The sequence below is a fragment of the Rhinolophus hipposideros genome (genome assembly GCF_964194185.1).
Source record: "Rhinolophus hipposideros genome assembly, chromosome: 11".
NCBI classification, from domain to species: Eukaryota; Metazoa; Chordata; class Mammalia; order Chiroptera; family Rhinolophidae; genus Rhinolophus; species Rhinolophus hipposideros.
In genome coordinates, this window is record NC_138057.1 from 30,031,886 (window position 1) to 30,057,874 (window position 25,989).

The following is a 25,989-nucleotide window of genomic DNA, read 5'->3' on the forward strand; positions in this document are numbered from 1 at the left end:
CCCGCCAACCTAGTACTGCATTGCCGAGGGCACTCTCAGCTCCTGGGTGGCTGGACCCAGTCAACAACTGTGGAAGCCATTTACAACAGCAGACGGCCTGGAGAACTTTTGGTGGTAGGTAATGAGCCACAACTTGAGACACTGCCTGTCTTGGACAGCTCTCAGGGAGTTGGGGGCCCAAGGCAAGTGGTGGCTGGCCGCAGTGTTCTCAAGGCGTTTTGTAAAGTGGTCACAGGCCAGGCACTGACACTAGAACTGAGTCTGCTTTAACCTTGTAAAAACAACTGGCCATGCCTCGTGACTCCCTGGGACCCCGCCCCACACAACTAGAGCTACATGGCCGGAGACAATCTCAACACAGGCTCAACCAGCCTGGTCTGTATATCTAAGGAAGCTCTTTTAATGGCTGAGACTTAGGAGCAGCCAGCAGGCGGCAACAGGCCTAGGGGCCCCTGGGCCTTTTGCTAAGCTGCTCCAGGCCCAACACCGATGGCAGCTGGACTCAGTTCACAGCAAGGCCAAACCCACATGCCTCCAGGTCCAGCACAGGCAGCAGCCAACCACATACAGCTTTGTACCTCTTACCAGGTATCCATGGGCTGGTTACAGGTAAGGCTGAAACTGGCCTGCACAGGACACCCTCCAAGAGGCACCAGAAAAAACACACTCAGAGGTCAGCGCAGACCACATGAGAGCACAACCTGGTTAGCCCCACAAGCAGCACACCCAAAGGGTAGTCTCAACAGGCACAAGAGCCCACAGGATAAATCCCCATCCGAGGGGTCAGCCCCCACACAGCAGCTCACATACTGTGGGCAGAGCCGGTCCTAACAGTCAGTCAGCCTGGGATGCAGTCCTACCCACTGATGCACCAACAGCTATGAAGGCTCAACTGCAGCAGAAGAACACACTCACGAGACACTCCTGGAACGCGTATACAAGAGACCAGGGAGACTGCGCCACTGGCCCACACAGGACACATACCACATAAGACCACCCAGCAAACACTGAGAGACGTAGGAGATCTACCTAATAATGTACAGGAGCAAACACAGGCAGGCAGCCAGAATGAGAAAACCAAGAAGCATGTCCCAAGTAAAAGAACAGGACAAACCTCCATAAACAGAACTAAATGAAATGGAGGCAACAACCTACCAGAGACAGAGTTTAAAACACTGGTTATAAAAATACTTAAAGAATTAGTGAGAATTTCAACAGAGACTGTAAGCATAAAGAAATATATAGAAAGAATAAAAAAAAGAATCAGTCAGAAATAAAGAATAAAATAACTGAAATGAAAATTACACTAGAAGAAATCAACAACAGATTTGATGAATCAGAGGATAAAATCAGCAATTTAGAAGACAAGGTAGCAGAAAACACCCAACTGGAACACACACACAAAAAGGGGGGAGGGGGAGCGAGTTTAAGGGATGTTTGGGACAGTATCAAGTGTAACAACGTTCACATCATACCGTGTTTCCCCGAAAATAAGACCTAGCCGGACAATCAGCAATCAGCTCTAATGCATCTTTTAGAGCAAAAATTAATATAAGACCTGGTCTTATTTTACTATAAGACCCGGTATATAATTAATATAATAATATAATATATAATATAATATAATATAATAATATAATATAACATAATACAATAGTAGGACTTATATTAATTTTTGCTCCAAAAGACACATTAGAACTGACTGTCCGGTTATTTTCAGGGAAACAGGGTAGGAGTACCAGAAAGAGAAGAGAGGGCACAAGGGATTGAAAAACCTATTTGAAGGAATAATGACTGAAAACTTCCCTAAACTAGTGAAGGAAATAGACATATAAACCCAGGAAGTGCAGACAGTCCCACACAAGATGAACCCAAACAAGCCCACAAAGGTTAAAAACAAAGAGAGAATCCTAAAAGCAGCAAGAGAAAGACATCTAGTTACTTACAAGGGAGCTCCCATAAGACTATCAACTGATTTCTCAACAGAAGCTTTCCAGGCCAGAGGGAGTGGTGGAAATATTCAAAGTGATGAAAAACAAGGGCTTATAACCAAGACAACTCTATCTGGCAAGGCTATCATTGAAAACTGAAGGAGAGATAAAGAGCTTTCCAGACAAGAAAAAGCTAAAGGAATTCATTACCACCAGGCCAGTATCACAAAAAACGTTCAAAGAACTTTAAGCAGAAGAAAGGAGAAAACAAATAAATGAAGATCAAAAATATGAGTAAAATGGCAATAACGATGTACCTATCAATAATCACTTTAAATGTAAATGGTGTAAATGCTCTAATCAAAAGACATAGAGCAGCTGAATGGATAGCAAAACAAGATCCATGCATATGTTGTCTATATCGAAAGATACATACACAGAATGAAAGTAAAGGAATGGAAAAAGATATTTCACACAAATGGAAATGAGCAGAAAAACTGGAGTAGCAATACTTCAGACAATACAGACTTTAAAAATGAAGACCATAATAAGTGACAAAGAAGGACATTACTTAATAATAAAGGGATCGATCCAACAAAAGGACATCACCCTAGTAAACATTTATTCACCCAACATAGGAGTACCTAAATATATAAAGCAAATATTGACTGACATAAAGGCAGAGATCAAGAGCAACACAATCATAGTAGGGGACTTTAACACCCCACTGATACCAATGAACAGATACTCCAGACAGAAAGTCAATAAGGAAGCAGTGGCCTTTAATGACACATTAGACTAGATGGATTTAATTGATATTTTTAGAGCATTTCACCCCAAAGCAGCAGAATATACATTCTTTTCAAGTGCACATAGAACATCTTCCAAGATAGACCACTTATTAGGCCACCAAATAAGTCTCAATAAATTTAAGAAAACTGAAATCATATCAAGTGTCTTCTCTGACCATAAATGGTATGAAACTAGAAATCAATTACAAGAAAAAAACTGAAAAACACACAAACACATGGAGGCTAAATAACATGCTACTAAATAATAAATGGGTCAACAATTAGATCAAGGAAGAAAGGAAGAAACATACTACCAAATAATAAATGGGTCAACAATTAGATCAAGGAAATTTTTGTTTGTTTGAGAAAAACAAAAATAAGAACACAATGAACCAAAATCTATAGGACATAGCAAAAGTAGACCTAAAAGGGAATTTCAGTGTAGTCACACAGCAGCCTAGCAGTCTGTCCCCTCCAATCTTTCCTTAGGGAAAGGTGACCCTGTGGGATTGTTCCTCATTGGGGTTGAGTTTATGCTACCCTAAGTCTCCATGTTTGGTCCTTGTAAGCAGGGTCTGCAGTCAAAGACGAGTAAGTTTCCTCATGGGAGAAACAACCTAAGCCAGACGGGACCCCCCTAGGACCCTCATGAGCTAATGTAAAGTTAGGAGGTAGCTGTGCCCCTCCTCTTCTGAGAAGCTGCTGACGCATGCCTCAACTATTGTCCTATACCCTCAGGTGTAATGGACCCATTAGAGCGATAACATCTCACTCCTCCTGTTCGGCTCATGGGATAGTCTTGTGAGACTTGTTCCCCCAGGGATTGTATGCACCGCACCTTGGTCATTTGGGGGATGGTATGCATAGGTTGCTTTGGGACAATTATGGGATTTGGAATGAATGATTATTGTGTGGTGTAAGAGTTTCGCAGACCCTGCCCCTAATCATGTGATTTCTATTGTAAAAAATCAATAAAAACCCACGGTGACCCGATTCGGGGCTCCAGTCCCTTGAGGCTGTGAGTCCCTTGGTCCTCTGTGATTTAATTGTATTTGAGTCTCTGTCTCTTTATTATAGTTTAACCCTCGCCGCCTCCCTCGCCTTCCCACGGCTTGTGTTGTGCAGGTCACAACATTTCATAGCAAGGCAGGCCTACCTAAAGACAGTAGAAAAATCTCAGTCTAATTTTACATATAAGGAAAAAGAATAGCAAACAAAGACCAAAGTGAGTACAGGAAAGGAAATTATAAAGGTCAGAGCAGAAATAAATGAAATAAAGGCTAAAAAAACAATAAAAATGATCAATGAAAGCAAGCACTGGTTTTTGAAAAGATAAACAAAACTGACAAACTTTTAACCAGACTCATCAAGAAAAAAAGAAAGAGAACCCAAATAAATAAAATCAGAACTGAAAGAGGAAAAGTAACAATGAACACCACTGAAACACAAAAAATTTTAAGAAAATACTACAAGTAACTATGTGCCAACAAACTGGACAATCTGGAAGAAATTGATAAATTCCTAGAAGCATACGTACAATCTTCCAAGGCTGAATGAAGAAGAAACAGTAAATCTGAACAGACCAATTACTACTAACGAAATCAAATCAACAAGCTCCCGACAAACAAAAGTCCTGGACCAGATAGCTTCACAGATGAATTTTACCAAATATTCAAAAAAGAATTAACACCTGTTCTTCTCAAACTATTCCAAAAAACTGAAGAGGAGACAGGCTTCCAACCTCATTCTACAAGGCCACCATTACCCTGATTCCAAAACCAGACAAAGACATTACAAAAAAATAAATCTACAGATCAATATGCCTAATGAACATAGGTGCAAAAATCCTCAACAAAATATTAGTACACCAAATTCAGCAATACATTAAAAAGATCACACACCACTATCAAGTGGGATTCATTCCTGGTATGCAAGGGTGGTTCAATATCCACAAATCAATTAACATGATATTCCACATAAACAAAATGAAAGATAAAAATCATATGATCATATTATGCTAAGTGAAACAGTCAGAATGAGAAAGACAAATACCATATGATCTCACTTATATGTGGAATCTAAAGAACAGAATAAATGAACAAACAAAACAAAAATACACTTATATATACAGAGAACAAACTGATGGTTGTTAGATGGGGAGGGTTTGGGGGAATGGGTGAGAAAGGTGAAGGGATTAGGAAGTACAAATTGGTGGTCACAAAATAGTCACAGGGATGTGAAATACAGTATGGGGAATATAGTCAATAATGCTGTAAAAATTATGTATGGTGTCAGATGTGTACTAGATTTATCAGGGGGATCACTTCATAGATTATATAAATGCTTAACCATTGCATCGTACACCAGCAACTAATATAAAATAATATGGAATGTCAAACATAATTTAAATATATATACACACACACACACACACACACGTAGTCACATGATATAAAGTACAACATAGGGAATAGAGACAATGGTTTTGGAATAGCTATGTACAGTATCAGATGTGTAGTACACTTGTTGAGGTTATCACTTTGTAAGGCGTGTAAATGTCTTAATTATTATGTTGTTTTGTACACCTGAAACTAATAAAAAATAAATAAATTCTATAGATTTTTAATTTAATCTTCAAAAAGTGATCAATGTATGTAATAGACATTCTGGTAACAAATACCACAACTTCAGGCTGCTTTAGTCCTCTAGCTTCTGTGTGATCATACTATAAAGATTATGTTTGCCATCTCTTAATTCCTGTCCTTAATTCTTCTTCTGATAATTTTTACCTGTATTTTTTTTCTAATTGTGAAAAGCACAAACAGACATTCTAACTGCATGTGTGTTTTGTATCTCTCTACTTCCTTTTTTTTGTTTTCTCATCTTCACATAATTGTGCTCCTCTTTCAGAGATTCAGTTATGACCATGGCCAACCCATCATAGTAGCAGAGAAAACAGAACAGAAGGGAAAAGAAAAGGAAATGACTGAGTAAATTCTAAAATCTGTATCATGTGGGGGCAATTGTTTTGTTTTCATCCTCGGGCACACTAAATATCTGAGATCCAAACAAAACCCTGGGCTGGTTATCCGTGAGCACACCATTCAAGTGGGAGGTAGGAAGTGTCCTCAGCATCCTACCAGGTGCCAATGTCACGTTTTCTGGATAAATGGAGAAGTATTAAAGGATATGGGGAAGGCACAGGAAATGACAGACATTGTCACAAGGACAATTATTCCTGTATTGAAAAGTCATTCAGAAACAAAGAAGTTCATTCTAAATGAGCAGATAAGAAAAATACTAAGTAATCTGGAATCTCCATTCATAATCTGAAGAATGCCTAAACTGACAGAGAAAACGGTTCTCCCTTTTGGATATTACTTTGGATATAGCCTATTCAGCCATTTCTTTCCTATGAAAGGATGGCTCTGCTTAATAACCTGATGCTTTTAGATGGCAACCTGTAGCATTTTTTAGATGAGGCAGCAATTACTTTAATAACCCCTGAGATAATTACTCTACACAAAGCTGAATATTATTAAACAAAAAAAAAGGAAAGAACAAACTAAGACCACTGTAGCCAAATATTTTTGTTTAGTTTTTGTTCAGTTTTTAAAATTAAATTTTGTTTAGTTTTTAAAAAATAATGAATTTTATTAAAATATTTCAAATTGTCAGCAACGTGAATAAAATAAAATACAGTACCTTGAAAATAAGTCTAGTCTCATCATGGTTGTCCATTTAGTTATCTGATGAGTAGAGGCCACACGAGTGCTATTACCAAACAAGGTGGCTGGATGAGATAAAGGTTCTCAAAGCACACACTATTTTAGGATCAACATAATCCACGAAAGAGCATGGAAATTGTTGTTTTCCATTTGCTGTCTCTTCTTTTTGTAATAGTCATTATAAGAAGGAAAATCTGCTAAAGTCAACAAATCCTTTCTTATATCCTCAATAAAAATCTTTCTACACAAATAATTATACAGAGGGGTATTTCAAAAGCTGCAAGTTGAACTTATGAATAAATAAAAGGCAAACAACAATATTACCAAAATGTTCAAATACCTCTGCATAAATTCCAGTATTTCATGTTCTAGAAAGATTGCTAATAATAACGAGCATTTTTTTAAATACACAGCTTTCATACTTCAGAAGACATTTGGAACTCATGTATGCCATCAGTTATTCTTTAAGCCTGTTGCAGTTACTGGCTTTTCTAATGTTGGTGAGTACTTATACAGAAAAACACTAACTTGCCCGAAAGGAAAGCAGCTCTTTTTAGATGACTAAATGAAATCTGAACTAAAAACTTGCCCTCTGGAATTCAGCACTTTGAATGCACAGCAAGCAGCCCTTTTCCCTGCTTTGCTGCTATCTTTTGGGCTACAGCACCCAGCATGCATATCACTCTTTCTCTCCCTTTCCCCCCAACCCCCACCCCCTCTCTCTCACGTACACCCTACAAGTGTGGGCAGGGCTGTGATTAGGCACTTGCTAAGAGGTGATTTAAGGGCAAGGACAGGAGAAAATGGTACAGCAGCACCACCTAGCGTGAACGGGAGAGAGGCTCAGAGTTCCCACCCCCACCCCATGCTGCTGCTTTAGGATGAGCAAATTTGTTTTGCCTACATCAAGTCACTCTGGTTTTCAATCCCCAACTGACTAGAGGTTCCAAGATCAGAACTCTCAGACAACAGGGCAAGTGCTGCACGGGTGAGCAGCACGCACAGAGCTGTGCATGCATTTATCACCACGACTTTTAAAGGGGAAACAATAAAAAGGCACACACAATTTTGGTATTGTCTGATCAAAGCTTCCAGCCACAATAATTTTAAGCCAGAAGCACAAATAATAAACAATAATGTGCTGCCTTTTAATTATTCCATAAATATTTACTCAGTAGCTACCATATGTGTGTACACACACACACACACACACACACACACACACACACACCACAGAGTTTTAATCTTTATGAAACTTTGTTAGTATTCATGGTGGTTCAATTTCTATAAAGATAGATGTTAAAATATTAAATCAGATTACATAACACAGTAGCAAATATGCACATATGTTGATGAATTCTATTACTTTATTGACAAATAAGAAATTTGAAAAATTTGCCCAAAAAGTCTCTGGGATGTTTTTAAAACCAATTAAGAATTTCTGTTCTCTTAGTCTCCAACTTATTTCTTTCAACCAAGATAGTCTCTGTCTAAATACGACAAAAATGAAAAATTTCTCTTTATATGTATGTCTTCCCTGCCAACCAGTGGGTTCTCAAATGGGAGTGATTTTGCCTCCCAGGGATATCTGGCACTGTATATTTGTTCAAGGATGCGCAATCTATAATACACATGACAGTCACCCCAACAAAGAATTATCTTATCTGAAAGGTCAACAGAGCCAAGTTGAAAAACCCCAATCTAAACTATAGGAGTTAAGAGACAAAAGCAATGTCTTACTCAAAAATGTACACTAAGTATTTGGCAAGGTAAAGTAGTAATTGTTTGGTGAAATAAATTGACACTGACATCTGAGTCCTGATATCCCCCATCTGTGTAAACAAAAAGGTGGGTAGACAGTAGAGCATCCAGAAAAAGGATGGCTACAGCTCCAGAAAAAGACTGAAACTGACACTGGAAGACACACATACATTCACTAAATAAACATAGTAAAATAATTTGCCTAGACATATGTTGGCCTGGGTGAAATACCACACAAAACTACTGCTCTGACTTCTGGCTGGCCATGCTTTTCTTAGATTACTTAAACTTCAAAAGAATGCTAGTATCAGAAAAGTATACTTGACTGTACGTACAGGGCAGAGCGTCCTATTCTCTGGAAAGGTGCACTCTCCCGCACGCCGATCACCAAGGGACACTGATTAAGACCAGGGCACAGATGCCCTATAGGAGATTCACAAGGGTGATGTCTTCTTGAGGATTCTTGGTGAAAAAGTTATCTAGACTTCTGGCTACTGCCCCCTTTCAAACAGTTATAGCATTTTTGAATGATTATTTTTCCCCAAAATGAAGTTTCTCCTTTTACTTTCCCACTTAAATTAACCACTATGAGCATTTTGATAAGTATAAGTCTAAGAAATTCTCCATGCAGTGAAAAAGAGGAAGGAATTAAGATGTACAAATTGCCAGTTATAAAAACAGTCACAGGGATGTAAAGTACAGCATAGGGAATATACTCAATCATATTGTAATAACTATGTATGGTGTCAGATGGGTACTAGACTTATCAGGGTGATCACTTCGTAAGTTATACAACTATCTAACCACTACGTTGAACACTTGAAACTAATATAATATTGTACGTCAATTGTAACTGAAAAAATTATACAAAAGAAAAAGAAAATCGTAACCTGGCAGACTCCATCTAATCCAGGTATATATCATTAGTAATAAATTATATTTATATCATGTTACCCCGATACTATATGATGAGAAGGGCACTTCATCTCCGTGGTATGCCTCCTAAAACACATCCCTCAGTCTCAACATGACAAAATATCAGACAATTCCTAATTGAGGGCTATTCTACAAAATACCTGACCAAAATTGTTAAGGTCATGAAAACCAAGGAAAGAATGACAAACTGTCACAGATCTGAGGATGCTCAGGATATGTAACAACCAAGCCCAACGTGACATCCTAGATAAGATCTTGGAACACATAAAAAAGACATCAGCGTAAAAATTAAAGAAAGCCAAGTAAATTCTCTAGTTTAGTTAGTAGGAATTACCAATGTTGATTTCTTAGTTTTGACAAATTTACTACGCTTATGTAAAGAGCTAACATTATAACATTAATGAAAGCAGGATGAAGAATATACAGCGACTCTGTAAATCTAAAATTATTTCAAAATAAAGTTAAAAACTTAAAAAAAAAAATTCTCCAAGCATGTAAAATTACATTAAAAACCGAAAAAAATCTGATCTACAGCCTGCAATTTTCACCCAAATGTGTCATGGATATCTGTATGTCAACAAACAGCTCTATATTATCATTTGAAATAGACTTTAGGTGATCTTAAATTCAGTCAAGGCGTACTCCTGCAAAGGTACCAATTGTTTAAGGATGGCAAACATTCCATAAGGAATATGTGACATACACAATCAAGGTGAAACATAGCATTGTGAAGAAAACAATAAGCTTTGCCACTTTCCCATGTAATCATCAGACTTCAAATTTCTAGATACAACTTCCTGAATGGCACTGAAATGATCCATGCTGTCCCTTCCTGCTACTCCCTAAAAACCCATTTGGGACTGGTGTGAATAACAATACATCATTAAGGAAACATTCATGGACAACAGGAATCAGGATATAGGTCCTTAAAGGGAAGCACCAGGAGCAGTGACCACTCATTTGGAGGGGCATTGAAATGGATAACAGAAGTCATCTTTCAGGAGAGAGAACCAAAGGTGGTTATTAAATGCAGTGTCTGAATTTTTGCAAATAAATATTACTTATAAATCAGAAAAAATGTAAGATATCTGTTAGTATTTGCCACGCTAAAATATTAAATTCTTTGACATAGTGAACTCAGTATTTTTTAAAATTCTGCCTGATAGTCCTAATTCTAGAAAATGTTTTTTGTTTATTTCTTATAAGTGTGTGTGTTTTTTTTTTTTAATTGGTGACCAAGATATAAGATTTCAAGCTTTCCTTTGAAAGTCCAGGAGCCCAAGAATTTTACTGTCTTCGGAGAGTCACTGTGAGCTTTAAAGGGCCATTTAAATGGCCCATTCATTTCTGTCTCATTCACAATACTTCCATTATCACATCCTGAACATCCTGGTCTCAAGACTCATATCTGCCAAGAGCAATCATCAGCTCCATAAAGGGCCACATATTTTCTAGCAATGTGAAATACTTGATGGAGCTGTAATGGGAAATAAGTGTTCACTTTCCCTTCTGTGAGAAGGAAAGACAACAGACTAGATTCTAAGTATTCCCAGCTCCTCCTTGGGGAAGAGACTAGTAACAAAACACATAATATGCAGGTAGAGAGTTAAAGTTAAAGTGCCTGAAACATTCCATAGTGGAAAGACCTCAAGTTAAAAATAAAAAGAACTGAAGAAGTTGTAGGCTATTAAAAGTCCATGTGTAAGACACGCTCCACTATTTTAAGGTCATTCAATTTAACTTTAGGGAAAATTCTCATTAAATATGAACTGTAAAGGCCTTATGACCTGTTGGCTCACAATTTAATCCGAACTCCAAGGTTATTTCAATGTTGAGGACATTAAAGGCCTAGTTTTTCAATGCAAAATACTCAACAATGACAGCCAGTGGGAAGATTTTTATGAAAGTTTCTAAACAGATCAGAAGATCATCGGCAAAGAGTTTGGCAAATTAAGTGACTGGTATCTATTTGTAAGTAAATCCCTTCGTAGTAATAATAGTTTCTGTATTTCTCTGCAAGTCTCTTGGTGAAGAGATGATGAAATCAGGTTAGATGTATTTTGCTAAATCAAGACCAACCAAAGAGAGGCAAGAGACAGAGAAACTAAACAAGTTAAATAGCGATAGACAGCTCAGGTTCATTTCTTAAAAACCTCTCCAAATAGCCTATTGTTTGAAAATTCACAGTAATCCAGGAAATGTAGTATTCTTTTGCCTTATTTCAAACAGAATTTGAAGACGATTATAAACATACTTATAATACAATAGGAAAAGAGTATGTATAGATAAGTAAACTTAAGCTAAAGGGAGAAAAGGGTAGAATTAAAAAAATGAAGCTAAGAGAAAAATTATCTTGGGAACGTGTGTATTAATAGAAATATTCAGAACTTGAAATTCATACTATTTTATGAGGTAAAAAAGAAGCTTTGCCACTCACCAATTTTAACCTCTGTAAAGGTATTTTGCCTACATCTATCTGTGTCCTTTCTGGGACATTAGTGAATCGAACTTCTGGGACCGCGACGGCGCACATGACATGGGCCCACCTACAGGAAAGGAGACATTAAACATAAACAAGAGTTCCCTAAACTTACATACCTCATACTTCAACCAGGTGATACAATTCTCACAGATGAGAAACACAGAGATGAGAAAGAAAGCTGAACACCTAAGTCCATCACAAACAGACTACTCTTTGAATTTTAAACCTATCAGATGATACCTGGATGGATTCAATACCACAGCTGCCCACCTCTGTGACATGAAAAACTAGGTGAAGACCAAGGACTCGATCCTACCAATATATGTAGTTTTCTACACTTGATCTACAAAATACTAAAATGTAGGCTTGCTATTCCATTTGATGCTGAAATACAGAGGTGTTTAATACACGTAAGCTAAATAATATGTGACAAAAGATTAGTTCAATTAACAAAAGGTATGAACTGGGCACTGCATATAATCTTTTAACATAATACAAATATCATAAAGCAAACTAGAACAAATAGCGAATGTTTTCTAAAAGAACTAATACTGATTAAGTAATTAAATTGTCATTGCAATCCTACTATAATCAAAGGAACCTAGAGATAAGGAGAAATGAAATTTAGCTTGTTCCTTTGTTTCCTACTTAAACCTTAGTATTTCCTTTCAAATTCTGAATTACTCCAGAAAAATCACAACATCCCCATTAACACTATCAAGTTTCTCATAAATATTATGCCCCAAGCAAATAAGACTCTTAGGTTTAAAAAGATCTTAAAAGACTATCACATCCACCAACCTATTTTTAAGTCAAATATGTGTTTCACCCAAACAACCTAAGACTCCATCCTGCCTGTAAAGACCACAGGAAGAGAAGACAAGTATCAACCCCATCATGGCATTCTTTCATATCTAACTACTGTGATTCTACAGCAAACATGTCTTTTTGTCCTAGCTCAAGAGTAGGAAGAGAAGTTCTTATCGTCTCTGTCATCTCATAGTCATCTCATAGTCTCATGACCTGTGCAACATCCTAGAACTAGTCAATACTTTTTAGTATCATGCCAATCACATTAACTAAGACGGTGAAAGTGGAAGATCCCAAATTAAGCAAAACTAGTTTTAGACTAAACTTTATCAACACAGGAATGGTAAATGACTTTATTCTTCCTGATAAGCAATCAGAAACACGTGCAATGCACATAATTATGCAAACTCCATCATTACATTACACCCAGGGTCCCAAGCCCGGTGCCTGTGGGGCCAAGCAGGATGGAAACAAATAAACGTGAGCTGGTAAATAATGGAAACCTGGGGCGCGTGTGCCCATATAGGCCAGGTTCTCTCTCACCCTGTTAATGCCATAAAGAGATGCACAATCACTTTTCAAGTAAAGATGAAAATCTAGATTTTAATCCAAAAACCTCTCAACTTTTAAAATTTGGATCAAATTTATAAAATGGTGGGTCGGTCAAATAAAAACATTTTGGAGCTGAATTTGGCCCTCAAGTGCCATCTTCAAACCTCTGTCTAAACCATTTCTACATGTTTCAATTTTCACAGGAGCCTATAAATGCTTTGGCCCCATTTTAAATATTAAAACTGAGTCATGAAAATAAAATTCATGCAAAAATGTATTTCAACAACCGCCATAAAAACCAGATTACTTTTCTTTACGTTCATTTACGATTCTTCTTTCAAAATTATTTTCATATTCTTCAACTGGCCCCTTTAAATCTTAAAATCAGTGTTTTCTCCCTGTGTTTCTATTTTAGTACGTACACATTCTTGTTAATTTGCTGATGTTAAAAATAAATGATTTTGTTTTAATGTCATGACCATGATTGATTTTATTTCTCGGAAGATAACAACTTTCTCTGTTTTCAGGCATACACTATTTTTATTAGACTAATAGGATCCATCATATTAAACACTAGGATTCCAATGGCAGCTAGATGATATGGGCTGCCTTCATTTAAAAAATTGTATCTGAATAGCCCAATAAAAATAAATAAATAAAATAAATAAATAAAAATAAAAAATTGTTAGTAAAAGGGGGGTTATTTTCATGGTGTCAAAGACGTAGAACAGAAGCAGGACTGAGAACCCTTTGTTCAGATGAGGTGAATGTGGTGGCAGTAACGGTCTCTGAAGACAAGCATAGAATCCCAACCTTGGCCCTGGACAACACAACCCTTGGAACAATGTGTACAATGAGAGGTAATGCAAACTGCCACCCAAAGGCACAACCACTCTAGAGAGGAGAAGGAAACAATGAGATTCAACACATTAACCTATTACTTACTTATTGTCCTTGGTTTCCTTAAGAGCACCCCCTCTCAGATTGCAGAGACAGCATTCCTAGGGGAGAAAAAACACCACACCATTACCAGACACATAAAATAAAAACCATTACTATTTATCTAAATATTCCCATAAATTCTAATTTTTTATTTTAAAATGAAACCATCGAGAATTTCATGAAGGTCTGAGCAGTTTAATAAGGGATGTACTTTCACCTTCCCACCTCTCCTTTTCCTTTCCCTTACTGAACTGCTCAGAGATAGGCCTTCTTAAAAAAAAAAAAAAAATAGTGTGTGCATATATATCCGCTAGAGGAAACCATCATTACCCTGGTATCATGTTCAACTGCCACTTTGGAGGAAAGCTGTGACACAGAGAACTTGGTAGTCTGGAGAGGTATGAACTAGAATTCTAGAACAGAGAATATGACTGGGTTCTTTTGTGCTCTGGGAATCCACTCAGGTATACACAATGGCTGAAAAATAGAGAACTGGCAGACTTTGTTCTGATATCAGGATAAGCAGGAAGCTCTTTTTAAAAGACGTGGATAGAGAGGTGAATAGGATCTATTACAGAAATTACAGTGTTTAAGGAGCATGAAAGAGATGCCTGTCAAAGGAAGCTGAAGCTCACTGAGAGATCAGAAAAGTATCATTTGGGTTTTTCTGTGGGCAAATAGTGTTGGAAAAATGTTCTGACAAACCCAGGCTATCTAGCCCCAGAAAACAATGCCATACATGTTTATGTTTATCTTTATCTTCCCCTCATAAGTTTATATTTTTGGCATTTTTATGTGCCTTTGATTGGCACAGACTTTTTCACTCCAAGATGACTCTCTGTACTACAAATACAGACTTTATTCTTCATTTCTCACTACAATCCTATGAAAAAGTCCATTAAAAAAGAGGGCCAGAAAACAATGCAATGTCTTTTGTTGACCTAGAACTTTTTATTAAATACTTAAGTAACATTTTTATTTTCAACCTTAAGCTTGTCCTCCAATTTACTTCATTAATATATATATATTTTTTAAATAGTTATAGGCTATTTCCTCCCAGCTCCAAGTTGTATATATAAAATTCAGTATCTGTTCTCCAAGGTGCTCTCCTCGCCGTTAATTAATTTTGACAGTTTTGCCTAGCTTTACAGGGAAGCCTTCTAAGGTATCAACTATTAATAATGGAGTGTCAAGCTCCATAGCTTTTAGTTTTCCAGGGAGAACAGTAATAAACAACGGAAGAGAACCAACATATCTGTATTAACTCCTAATAGGCAGCAAACAACCAGAGATACCCAATGGTTTTGTGTCCGCAAAGTCTCTGCACGTCCATTTGAAATTTCCTAGGTGAATATTCATGGTTCAGAGTAGCAAAAGCTGCCCTGTGCGTATACATTTGAATCTATAATAAACCCAGCTCAAGGCGATAACGCAACAGAAAATTTTGTCTATCCATACCAGAAAACCATATTCCAGAGGCCTTTAAAATAACTTGTTCTGATGAAGCACACAATGAAAGAAAAATTTCAAACTCCAAATATTGAAAATGAGAACTGCAATAATTCAAGTTATTCAATAATATACAAAGTATTCAATAATAATTTCATAAAACATTACTGACTTGAAGTATTTTTCAGTAATTAAATACATCCTCTATGGGGGGAGATGAGAATGAAAACAAAATAGGAGGTCACAACTGTATATAAAAAGATGCCGGTATTAAAGTGGGAATGCAACAAAAGGGAGCTGTGGACAGTGAGGCGCTCAGACACGGAGAGAACGAGATGTCTGATTAATGAAACTGGCAGAGAGAAGAGCCTAAAGGGACAAGTTTGCAGAGTTAAATACAGCAAAGCAGCATGGAAGCCGCTTTAAAGCACCTGATAGGATCATTAGAAGGTACACAAGTTGCAGGGTGAGACTGCAACAGGAGGAAACAGTCCTCTAAAGCAGAATGTGTAGGTTTAAGATTTTAAGTGGAGTTTAGAAGACTCCCACGTACTACGGTATGAAACGAGGTTTTTCTTGGATCACCAGTGACATCCATGTCACAAAAGCTAACAGATGATTCCAAGTCCTTGGTTTGCCTTCAACACTGTTCAACATTCAACACTGTTGATCATGACCTTGGTTTCCATTATCCCACACTCTCCTCATTGTCCGACTCCATCTCTAGCTGATCCTCAGCTCCTTTTAACAGGCTCCTCTTTCATGCTCCTCAAAACACTGTAATTTCTGTAATAGGTCCTATTCACTTCTCTATCCATACCTGCTTGTTGAGCATCTCATCTACTACCCTGATTCTCAAAAGGCCAATGACGCAAACATTTATCTCCTAAGATGTCTGAATGACAGCTCCACAGGCATCTCAAACACATGTACAAATCTGAACTCACATCTTCTTCTCAAGCCTGTGCTCTCCCACTGTTTCCCATCAGTGGTATCAACTATCCATTCTAGCTCATGCTGAAAGACATAATTTTCCTCTCATTTTAGCTCTAATCAATTGAGTTCTGTCAATCCCACCCCCAAATCCAACTTCTCCTCTCCATTATCACTGCTGTCATCTTAGTTGATACCGACAGCATTCTTCATCAGACCTAAACTACTGCTAATGCCACCCCACAGTCAATGTGGAATCTACCAGATAGGGTTCTAATGCCTCTCAGTATTTAACGTGGCTTAGAAGGTCCAGAATCATCAGGCTATAACCTTGTCACCCTTCATTTGGCACTACTCTCCAGGGACACCCCAGGGACTGTCCATGAGGTTTCCTCTGCACCCAAACACATCAGACACACAGCGCTCCATTCTTCATTAATTAAACTAAACAAATCCTTGACATCTCCTAATCCCCTGGCTCAGTTATTTCTCTCTTATTACTCTTGTCAATTATTGAATTCTTTCTGCTGTCCTCACTACACCATAAACTCAATGCGTGTTGTGAGTCTATCTCTCAGGTTACTCTTTCTATATTATGATACCCAACAGAGTACACCTTCCATAATAATTTTTTAAATAAACGAGAAAATATGGCAATACAGGGCAAAGTAAAAACATTACCAAAGGATTAAAAAATTACAAAAACCATTTTCACATACTGGGACACTAAAGAAAGGAAGCACAGGCTCCAGTAACGTGGAGTTAAAAAACAATGATTTGACATGAAGTTATTTTTTGCCATGATTTACTTGAGAAATCATATTTCTTAGTAATAATCAAAAACATTCGTGGCCAGGTAAAGCTATTTACAAGGCACAAGATATCAAAGCAGAATGTCAAAATAAACAGGAGACTGAGCATCTTAGAGCTCACAGTTGAGAAAGGGAGAAGACCCATGTGTACTTACCCATACTATAAGGAAGATAATGATAAGGGCATAACCAAGTCCCCATTTCATCTTTTCTATAAATAAGTAAGAATTCATTTTCAAAACCAATCCCCCCAAAAGAACACATATCATAACAAATTGTGTTACCAAGCAGCATAGATTACATAACAGTCTGCATTCCCATTTGTTTCATTATCTAGCTAATCAAACTCATTGGTATGAGACCATTAAATTTATCTCCACCTCATCCTTCAAAAATGATACCGTTTCAGGCAAAAGCAACATTTTAGTCAGTCTGATCAATCTAACCTCAGGCTAGATAAATCCAATTTAACAGAGAGGATGCACCATAAAACCAGAGAACCAAGCTATGTTAAGGTGTTTAACAAAATGCAGATGGCCAGGGTTCAAATTGCAGTTGTGCCATTTACTAGTGGTATGATCATAAGCCAATTACTTACCCTCTGTGCCTCAGATATCTTATTTGTAAAAGGGGGGAAATACTACTTCCCTAAATTAGTTAATAAATGTACAGCATTTCATAAACACACAATAAATACAAGAACAGTGGTTCAATATGTAAAAAAGGTTAACTGTGGCACTAGACAACTTCCATATAACAATGCCAGTGAATAAGCCAGGTGCAGTGGTGTAGCAAGTGATAACGGAGAAGATAAAATGGCATAAGCATTGCTGAGGAAGTCACTTAAAATAGAGTCAGGAGAACCTGTTGCTAAACTCAGCTCAAAGCCAAGCCATAAACATTCTGGAACAACAACACTGCATGGATATATATAGACTTTACATCCTCCTTGTAGTTTTTGCCTCCTTTGTGTGCATACTGGAATTAACCAATCCCTGTTAACTTTGCCAGAATGCATCATTTGCGTGGAGGAGCAAAACAGGATCCACACATACAAATTTTGCCACTAAATAACCCTGCCTTTCGTTGGTTCTCTTTGGAACACAATTTAAGTTGTTACCTGAATCTGTGCCTCCAGAGTTGCATCTCTTTTTGTTCAAATAAATGCTTTTGGTTCTTTACAACCACCTGAACCTTTTCTTTGGTTAACACAAAGGAACAAAATATGGATCTGTCACTAATAATTCTATCGAGGTACAAAAAAAACAAGAAGCAGAACTGAAAGAAAACTCTCTAGGAACCCAAAATCTAGGCAGCTAAGTTCTAACGCAAGGAGAGATCTTTCAAATCTGCCAACTCAGCTACAAAAAGCAGACATATGTTAGAGTCTCCACAGTGCTCAGAGAACAGACACTGCTGAGGGAAAGTCCTGATCCCACCCTTAAAACATCTGAAACCAGAGTAGAGTGAGTCTAACTGAAACTGCAACAAATTTCAAATACAAATCAGATTGACTTCACTACTACTCTAGAAACCTGACAGAAGAAGGGGCATGCCTTTTCTCGAAATACATATATTCACTTCATTTGCTACAAAATGTCCAGCACACACTCAAAACATGTACAGGGTACTCAAAAAAGCAAGAAAATATGATTTATAATCAAGGAAGGAAATAAAATCAGACACAAAGATTGATAAGATAATGGAATTATCAGAGTTTTAAATTAGTATGTTCAAAATGCTAAAGGACCTAATGAAAAAGATAGACAACAAATTTATGAAGAGATAGAAAAACTTTAGCAAAGTCATGGGAACTATTTAGAAAGCAAATTAAAATGGTAGAAATGAAAAAAATATGACATCAGAAATGGTGTATTCAGTAGACAGATTTCAAAAAAAACTTAGGCAGAGTAAAAGTTCAGTGACTTTAAGACATAAATAGGAAATAAAAGAAAAGAGCAGTTATAAGAATGAACAGAGATCTAAAGGAAAACAACAACCTGTTTAATTAATGTATAATTGGAGTCCAAGAAGAGAAAAGACAGAATGGGTAAAAATATTTGAAGAGATAATGGCAGAGAACTTTCCAAAACTGATAAAATACATCACCCCACAAATCCAAGATGCCCAGCAAACTTAAGCAGATAAATACAAAGAAAACACACTAAATACATAGCAGTCAGAATTCTGAAAAACAAATATAACAAACATATTTTAAAAGCAAAACAAAAAAGACAATTCAGTCAGTAACTGCACAAGTATAAATTACACCAGAAATCTAACCAGAAATGGTGGCAAATGGCAATGTTATAATATCTATAAAATACTGAAAGAAAAAAGCTGGCAACCTAGAATTCTATTTCCAGAGAAAATATCCTTTGAAAATGAAAACAAAACAAAAAACTCTCATAGACAAAAATTGAAGAGACTTTGTTTCCAGGAGATTCACACTATAACAAATGCCTATCACCCCCCACAAAAAAAAAAAAAAAACCCTTCAGAATGAAGACAAATTATACCAACTTGAACAATGGATTGGCAGGAAGAAATAAAGAACATCAAAAAGGGGTAAATATAAAATGAATTTTTAGTATATCCAAAACAATCACATAAAAGAGAATGAGAATGAAGAGACAAAGAGACAGAGCAAGAGAGACTGTAAGTTTCATTGAAAGACTTGACTCTTTCAAATAAAAATAACAATACTGTGGAGTATAGTGTATATAGAAATAAAATGTAAGATAAGACCACAAAGGGAAAGGAAATTAATGAAATTATACTGTAACATTCTTACATTGTTCATGAAGTAGGGTGATATTATTGGAAAGTGGATTGTGATCTTTTAAAAGTGAAAATTGTAATTTTCAACAACCACCTATTATTACAAAGGCCTCAAGAAATTCACAAATATTGTTCTAAGGAATATAAGCTCAAAATCATAACTCAAAAACTCAAAAAACATTCAAGAAAATATGGGTTTGAGGAGCAGATAAAAGAGACAGTAGAATTAGATGCATAATGATCTCAGACACAAGATGTAAAATAAACATTTTAACATGTTTAAAAGTTAATGTGGGTATTAAGAATGTAAGTAAGCAACTATAAATAAATGACAAATCACATTTTAAAAAATTATATAGAAATTCTATAACCAAAAAAAGAATAACTGAAATTTAAAACTTACAGGATAGGTTAAACAGCAGACTACTCTTTGTTGAAGAGAGTATTAGAAAACAGAAAGACATAGCTGAATGAATAATCAAAAGTAAATACCATGAACTCTTCAATAATGAATTCAACTGAATGATGTGTGTGTGTGTGTGTGTGTGTGTGTGTGTGTCTGTCTGTCTGTCTGAGAGACAGAGAGAGAGAGAGAGAAAGAGAGAGAGAAAGGCGCTCTGGTTCATAAAAATAAATGCCAATTGAATTACAGACCTAACCTCAAAAACAAAATAGAACTATATAAGTATTTTTAAAAATTGCAAGCAAATATATTGATGAATTGAGGATAAATATGACTTTTCTTTTAAATTTATTGGGGTGACAATTGTTAGTAAAATTACATAGATTTCAGGTGTACAATTCTGTATTACATCACCTATAAATCCCATTGTGTGTTCACCACCCAGAGTCAGTTCTCCTTCCATCACCATATATTTGATCCACCTTACCATCATCTCCCACCCCCCGACCCCCCTAATATGACTTCTTAATATAACATTTAAAAGACAAGAGGCATATTGGAAAAATTAACAAATTTTGGCTATATCAAAATTTTGAAATTCTAAAGAATAAAATACCAATACAAATAAGTTAACACAAAATGATAAAACAAGAAAATATTTCTGATATAAAACAGAAAATATTTTTTTAAAACCCACACTTACGAAAAACAGGCAAAAATATTCAAAGACTCCTCATTGCCAATAAACACATGAAAGATACCCAACTTTAAGAATAAAGGAAATGTACTGTGGATGCCTGATCATGGCATTGTACACCAGAGGCTGGGCATTGATGAATGCCAACTATAATTTTATATATGTGGTGTGGTGGCTCGGTGTGGGGTCGGGGGGGTGGTGGGTGGGGGGAGGGGGGTTCACAGTGTGAGGGATGTGAATGATGAACATCTAAGTATTACCTTGTCTTGTACACCTGAAACTAATAAAAAAAAAAGAATAAAGGAAATGAAAAATAAGTAATTAAATATAACTTCAGATTTTTAAATCTTTTTCGTATGTGGGTTGTTATGGTGGCTTTGGAGAGGCATTTGGCATTATCAATCAAAATTTTAAACACATATAAATTATGACTCACCGATTCAATTTCTTGTAATCTATCTTAGATAAATATTTGTATCTATGTAGGAGGAGCAATGTACAGTGACCATCATTTCATTTCTGTTTACAGTAGAGAAAATAGTTACCTCCGGGAGGAACTGGAATCACCAGTTACTTAGATTTTATTTGTAATGTCTGAATTTTTCAATAAAAATAGATTCAAGCTTGAAATTTAAAACAGTAATGAACAAGATATGGTATTACATTGGTGCAAAAGTAATTGCGGTTTTTGCATTTTTTTAACCTTTTAAACCGCAATTACTTTTGCACCGACCTAATAAATCCATAAATACTGACTTACTAAAAATTATACGATGTAAGATTAAATGAAAACACTAAGGCATGTTAAATAAACTGTGATACCATTTGGGAACCCCAAGAATAGCAAGACATAATATCAGTTTATGCATAGAAAAGATCTGATAGGTCAATTGACAAACAGTATCAGTAGTTTTCTGTAAAAAATGAAATTTGAGAATCTGAGAGTATTGGGAGTAGGAAACTTTCCTAATAAAATGCAGTACTTTTATATTTAAAAAAGAAAAGCCAAAGACATACAAAGAAATTAAAACTTTTTTCCATTAAATATGTGCCATTTAAATTAACATAACTGAAGATTTATCCTATTCTTTTAAAAAAATTTTTTACTCTGAATTGAAAATTTTAAATGGACACCCATGATGTCTTCTAGAGTCTTTCCGCGTATCAAAACTTCTTTCCAATCTAACCTATGAAGATACCAAAATTGTTCAGCCTTGCTGAACAAAATAAATAAAATTAAACAATCAGTGCTCATTACCACCTTTGTTTTATCTCACATTTAATGAGCATGCTTTTCCAGGAACAAGAACACACAGTATAAGATGACTCACTATTATAAAGATTTAGATGTATTGCTAGTCAACCAATGTTTCCTAAAACAAAACAAAAAATATACTGAATGCCTGTTACAACAGGCAGCTGTTATTCCTATCTCCCAAGTACAGCATTAAAAGAGCCATTCTGTTGTATCCCCTCCCCCACCATCTCAGGGCGCTAAAAGCTGAATGAACAAGTATAAATTCAGGTCATATTCTGAACATTGTACCTTTCCTGCTTAGGTCCCTTTCCCTCATCTAATATCATGCACAAAATCCCCTTTTAGCAAAATCAAGTATTTTTAACTTCGATTTCATAAAAAATCACCACTGAGATGAACAGCTAGTATACCAATTTACAACACAGAATGATTTTTTTATGGCTCAGTTATTAAACCATGAAAAAGAGTGTTTATAATCAAAGTGCTGACACAACATTAACAACAATGGTGAGAAGGACATTGTTATAATACGGCGATCACAGTTGTTCATTATTTGTAGTGGAGGGAAATCATGTTCCAGTGGCTCTTCTATAAAACATCAGTTAAAGAAATGCCAATACCAACATTCTCAAGCTGCCTCGTAAGAAGCTCTCATTTTAGCTGACATATCCATAAGTGCCACTAAAGCCAATTTTCAGTGCTACAGAAAAATGATGGGATTGAAGTACCTCCCCACACCCTTATTTATCTGACATGTTCATAACAGAAATGCAAAACCATAAAATAAGGCTGTCTGAGCTGGGAAAACAAAGAGTAATTAATCACATTAACGGAAAACTAGCTTACAAAGTGCTGATCAACAAAACATAGATGAACCATTTCTGGAGATGTGGCTCATTTATCAGGGTTGGAGAGAGGGCAGGATCTCACAGAAGGACACGGCTGGCATGAATTCTGAGTAATTAGGAAACTGAATGACAGGTTTCCTGCAGTTATCTTCTGAATGGAAACTGAACAGGCTCCAATGAATTTTACACCAGCAAGTGATTTCTCTCATTGAGATGCCCACACATCTAATTTGTATTATAAGTGAAACATACATTCACTCAACAAATATTGGTTAATCACCATGTTCTAGACACTGGGCAACATCAGTGAATGACAAAGAATCTGCCCTCAATAAACTTACATTCTGGTTGGGATAGCAGACAAACTAAATTCGGTAGGTTATTTTAGATGGCAGAGGATGTTAAGTGCTATGTTTGTGGACTATGGCGTTATCTAGGGAAAGGTGATGTCGGAAAATCCTGGTGGTCAGAAAGCAAGTGGAAGACTATCTGGTAAGGCTTCATAGGCCATGAAAAAAGGGAACAACTTCACTCTGACAGAGATGAAAAGCCACTGTAGGGCTAAAGCACAGCAAGGACAGAATCTGACTTACATTTTAATTGGATCATTCCAACTGCTGTGTTGATAGTAGAAGAGAGAGGTTCAAGGGGACGCATGAGAAGAGCAGTTAGCAGGTTACTTACTGTCTTAATCCAGGAGAGAGGTAACAATGGAGATTACTCTGGGGAATATCAGCAGAGGTGATTAAGAAGTGACCAGGACTCTAGATTAATTTTAAAAGCTAGACAAGACAGGAATTACTGTCAGACAGATATGGGGTATGAGAAAAAACAAAGCATCAAATCTAACTCTAAAATGTTTGGCCTCAGAAGCTGGAAGTTCTGGAAATAAAGAAGCTTGTAGGAGAAGATTTGAAATTCAATTTGAGACAGGGTGAATTCGAGGTATCCACTGGACATGCTGCTCAAGAAGGTGCCAGATGGAGCTGCACCTCATGGGGGAGGCTGAGCTCGACAGAGAAAGGTACAAGCCATCAATGACTAGATGCTACATAAAACCACTGAAGCTAGAAGACAGGATGCAATTACCAATGGGTTAGGTAGGATAAGGCGGAGGCCTCCATTTTGAATTCTGTGACATGAAAAGAAGCGGTCAGTAAAGTAGGAGGAAAAGCAGGAGAGTGCAGGATTCTAGAAGCAAAGTGAAGACGATGCTTCCAGCGGGAGGCAGCGATCAACTGATCATGCTGGTGAAACAGGGAGGGAGCTGATGGAGAAGAAAGATCGAGAGAAGTTTTCTGTTTATTTGAAAATGGAAGAGTAATAGCTTATATGGGTGATAATGAGAACCATCTAGAGAGGGGAACACTGGTGATGTGGGAGAAAGGGATGAGTTACTGGAACTGGGATCCTGTGTGTACGAGAGGGGATGGCTTTAGGTAAGAGACAGTACAGATATGATGGAGGTGGAAGCTTGCAGACCCCTACTGATGCTTCCTAGTTCTCAGTGAAATATGAAGTGAGTTTGTGACGTGAGAGTGAGGATGGGGGAGGGGATGGGGACGTTTCAGGTGACGGAAGGTATAAGACTGCCAACCAGGGGAGTGGTAGAGTGAAGGGGTGATGGTAATATGAATTACTGGCACCGCTGAGGACTCACCTAGTTACAAATTGAAAGCAAGCACAATCTACATATTGGGTGTTTCTCCACAGCCATATTCAGCTACAGGGTGCAGGTACAGAGTACAGATAGTTGGATTTACTAGGGTCAAGTTATGTGAAGGGAGAATAAAAAGTCAGAAAGTGGCAAGGGGGCGGGGAGTGTATGCAAAGGAATGTAATAGCTAAAAACAGAAGTAAGTACAAGAGGGGAGGAAGAGAAGGAAATGTTCGGAGCGTTACTGCATCCCACGTCACCGTGAGGTCCAAGGACTGCTGAAATCCAGGAACTAGAGGCTATGAGCTAGAAAGACAGAAAAAGGCAGTGAGAACGATGCCTGATATTGAGAGGTGGCACTGAAAATGCAGCATACCTAACAGCCACGAGGGAAATGCCAAACTGCTAAGCGTTAGGACTAATCACCCATTCACAAGGCTGTCTTTCTATTGAATACTGTATTTGTTCTCTATTACTGCAACAATAAATTACCTCAAAGGTAATGGCTTAAAACAACCCAAATGTATACAGGCCAGCAGGTCACAAGTCCAAAATGGGTCGCACTGGGCTAAAATCAAGGTGTCAGCAGGGTCATTGCTTTCTGGAGGCTCTCGGGGAGAATCCATTTCTTGGCCCTCTCCAGCTTTTCGGGGCTCATGGCTCATGGCCCTCTTCCTCCACCTTCAAAGCAGCAACAGCAGGTCCAGTACTTCTCACATCATATCACACTGAACTCCTTTTCTGCCTCCCTCTTCCACATTTAAGAACCCTCGTGATTGCACTGGGTACACCCAGGATTAGGACACCTTGGTGCGGGAGGTGTACTTACTATATTTTAACTATTTAAATATCATACCATCGTTTGTAGGAAAGGAAGTAAATAGAAGAATAAGTCATACTCTGTGTTTGTTTCAAATTATTTTTTTCCTGGATTTATCTTTCTAATAGCATTACTTACACAAATAAATTAATTTGAGGTTTGCAGAGCACTTGTCTAGTAGCAAGCCAGGCACATGCTTGATGCAAGGAGAAGCACCTCTATAATTGACTGGTCAGAGGTAATCTACACAAAACTTATTGCATTTACATAACAGTATTTCCAGGATCCTGAGCAAAGTACTTCAAGTTGAACATACATCTTACTTTGTTAAAATTATACAACGTTCGGCTTTCAAATAAAACTCAGCTGGTTTACTCTTTCTTCCCAGCATGACCTCC

At 37.1% G+C, this 25,989-nt stretch overlaps 1 protein-coding gene across 2 annotated transcripts in view; it reads right to left on the reverse strand.

The window, feature by feature from the left end:
* Nucleotides 1–25,989, reverse strand: part of KDM4C (lysine demethylase 4C) — a 350,804-nt gene that overhangs the window by 106,762 nt on the left and 218,053 nt on the right. For both annotated transcript variants that reach the window (XM_081066750.1, XM_081066751.1), the window contains 2 exons: nucleotides 13,937–13,992; nucleotides 11,585–11,693 (listed from right to left, as the gene is read on the reverse strand). In XM_081066750.1, coding sequence (XP_080922876.1) covers nucleotides 11,585–11,693; nucleotides 13,937–13,992 — 165 coding nt within the window. The remainder of the gene's footprint in view (nucleotides 1–11,584; nucleotides 11,694–13,936; nucleotides 13,993–25,989) is intronic.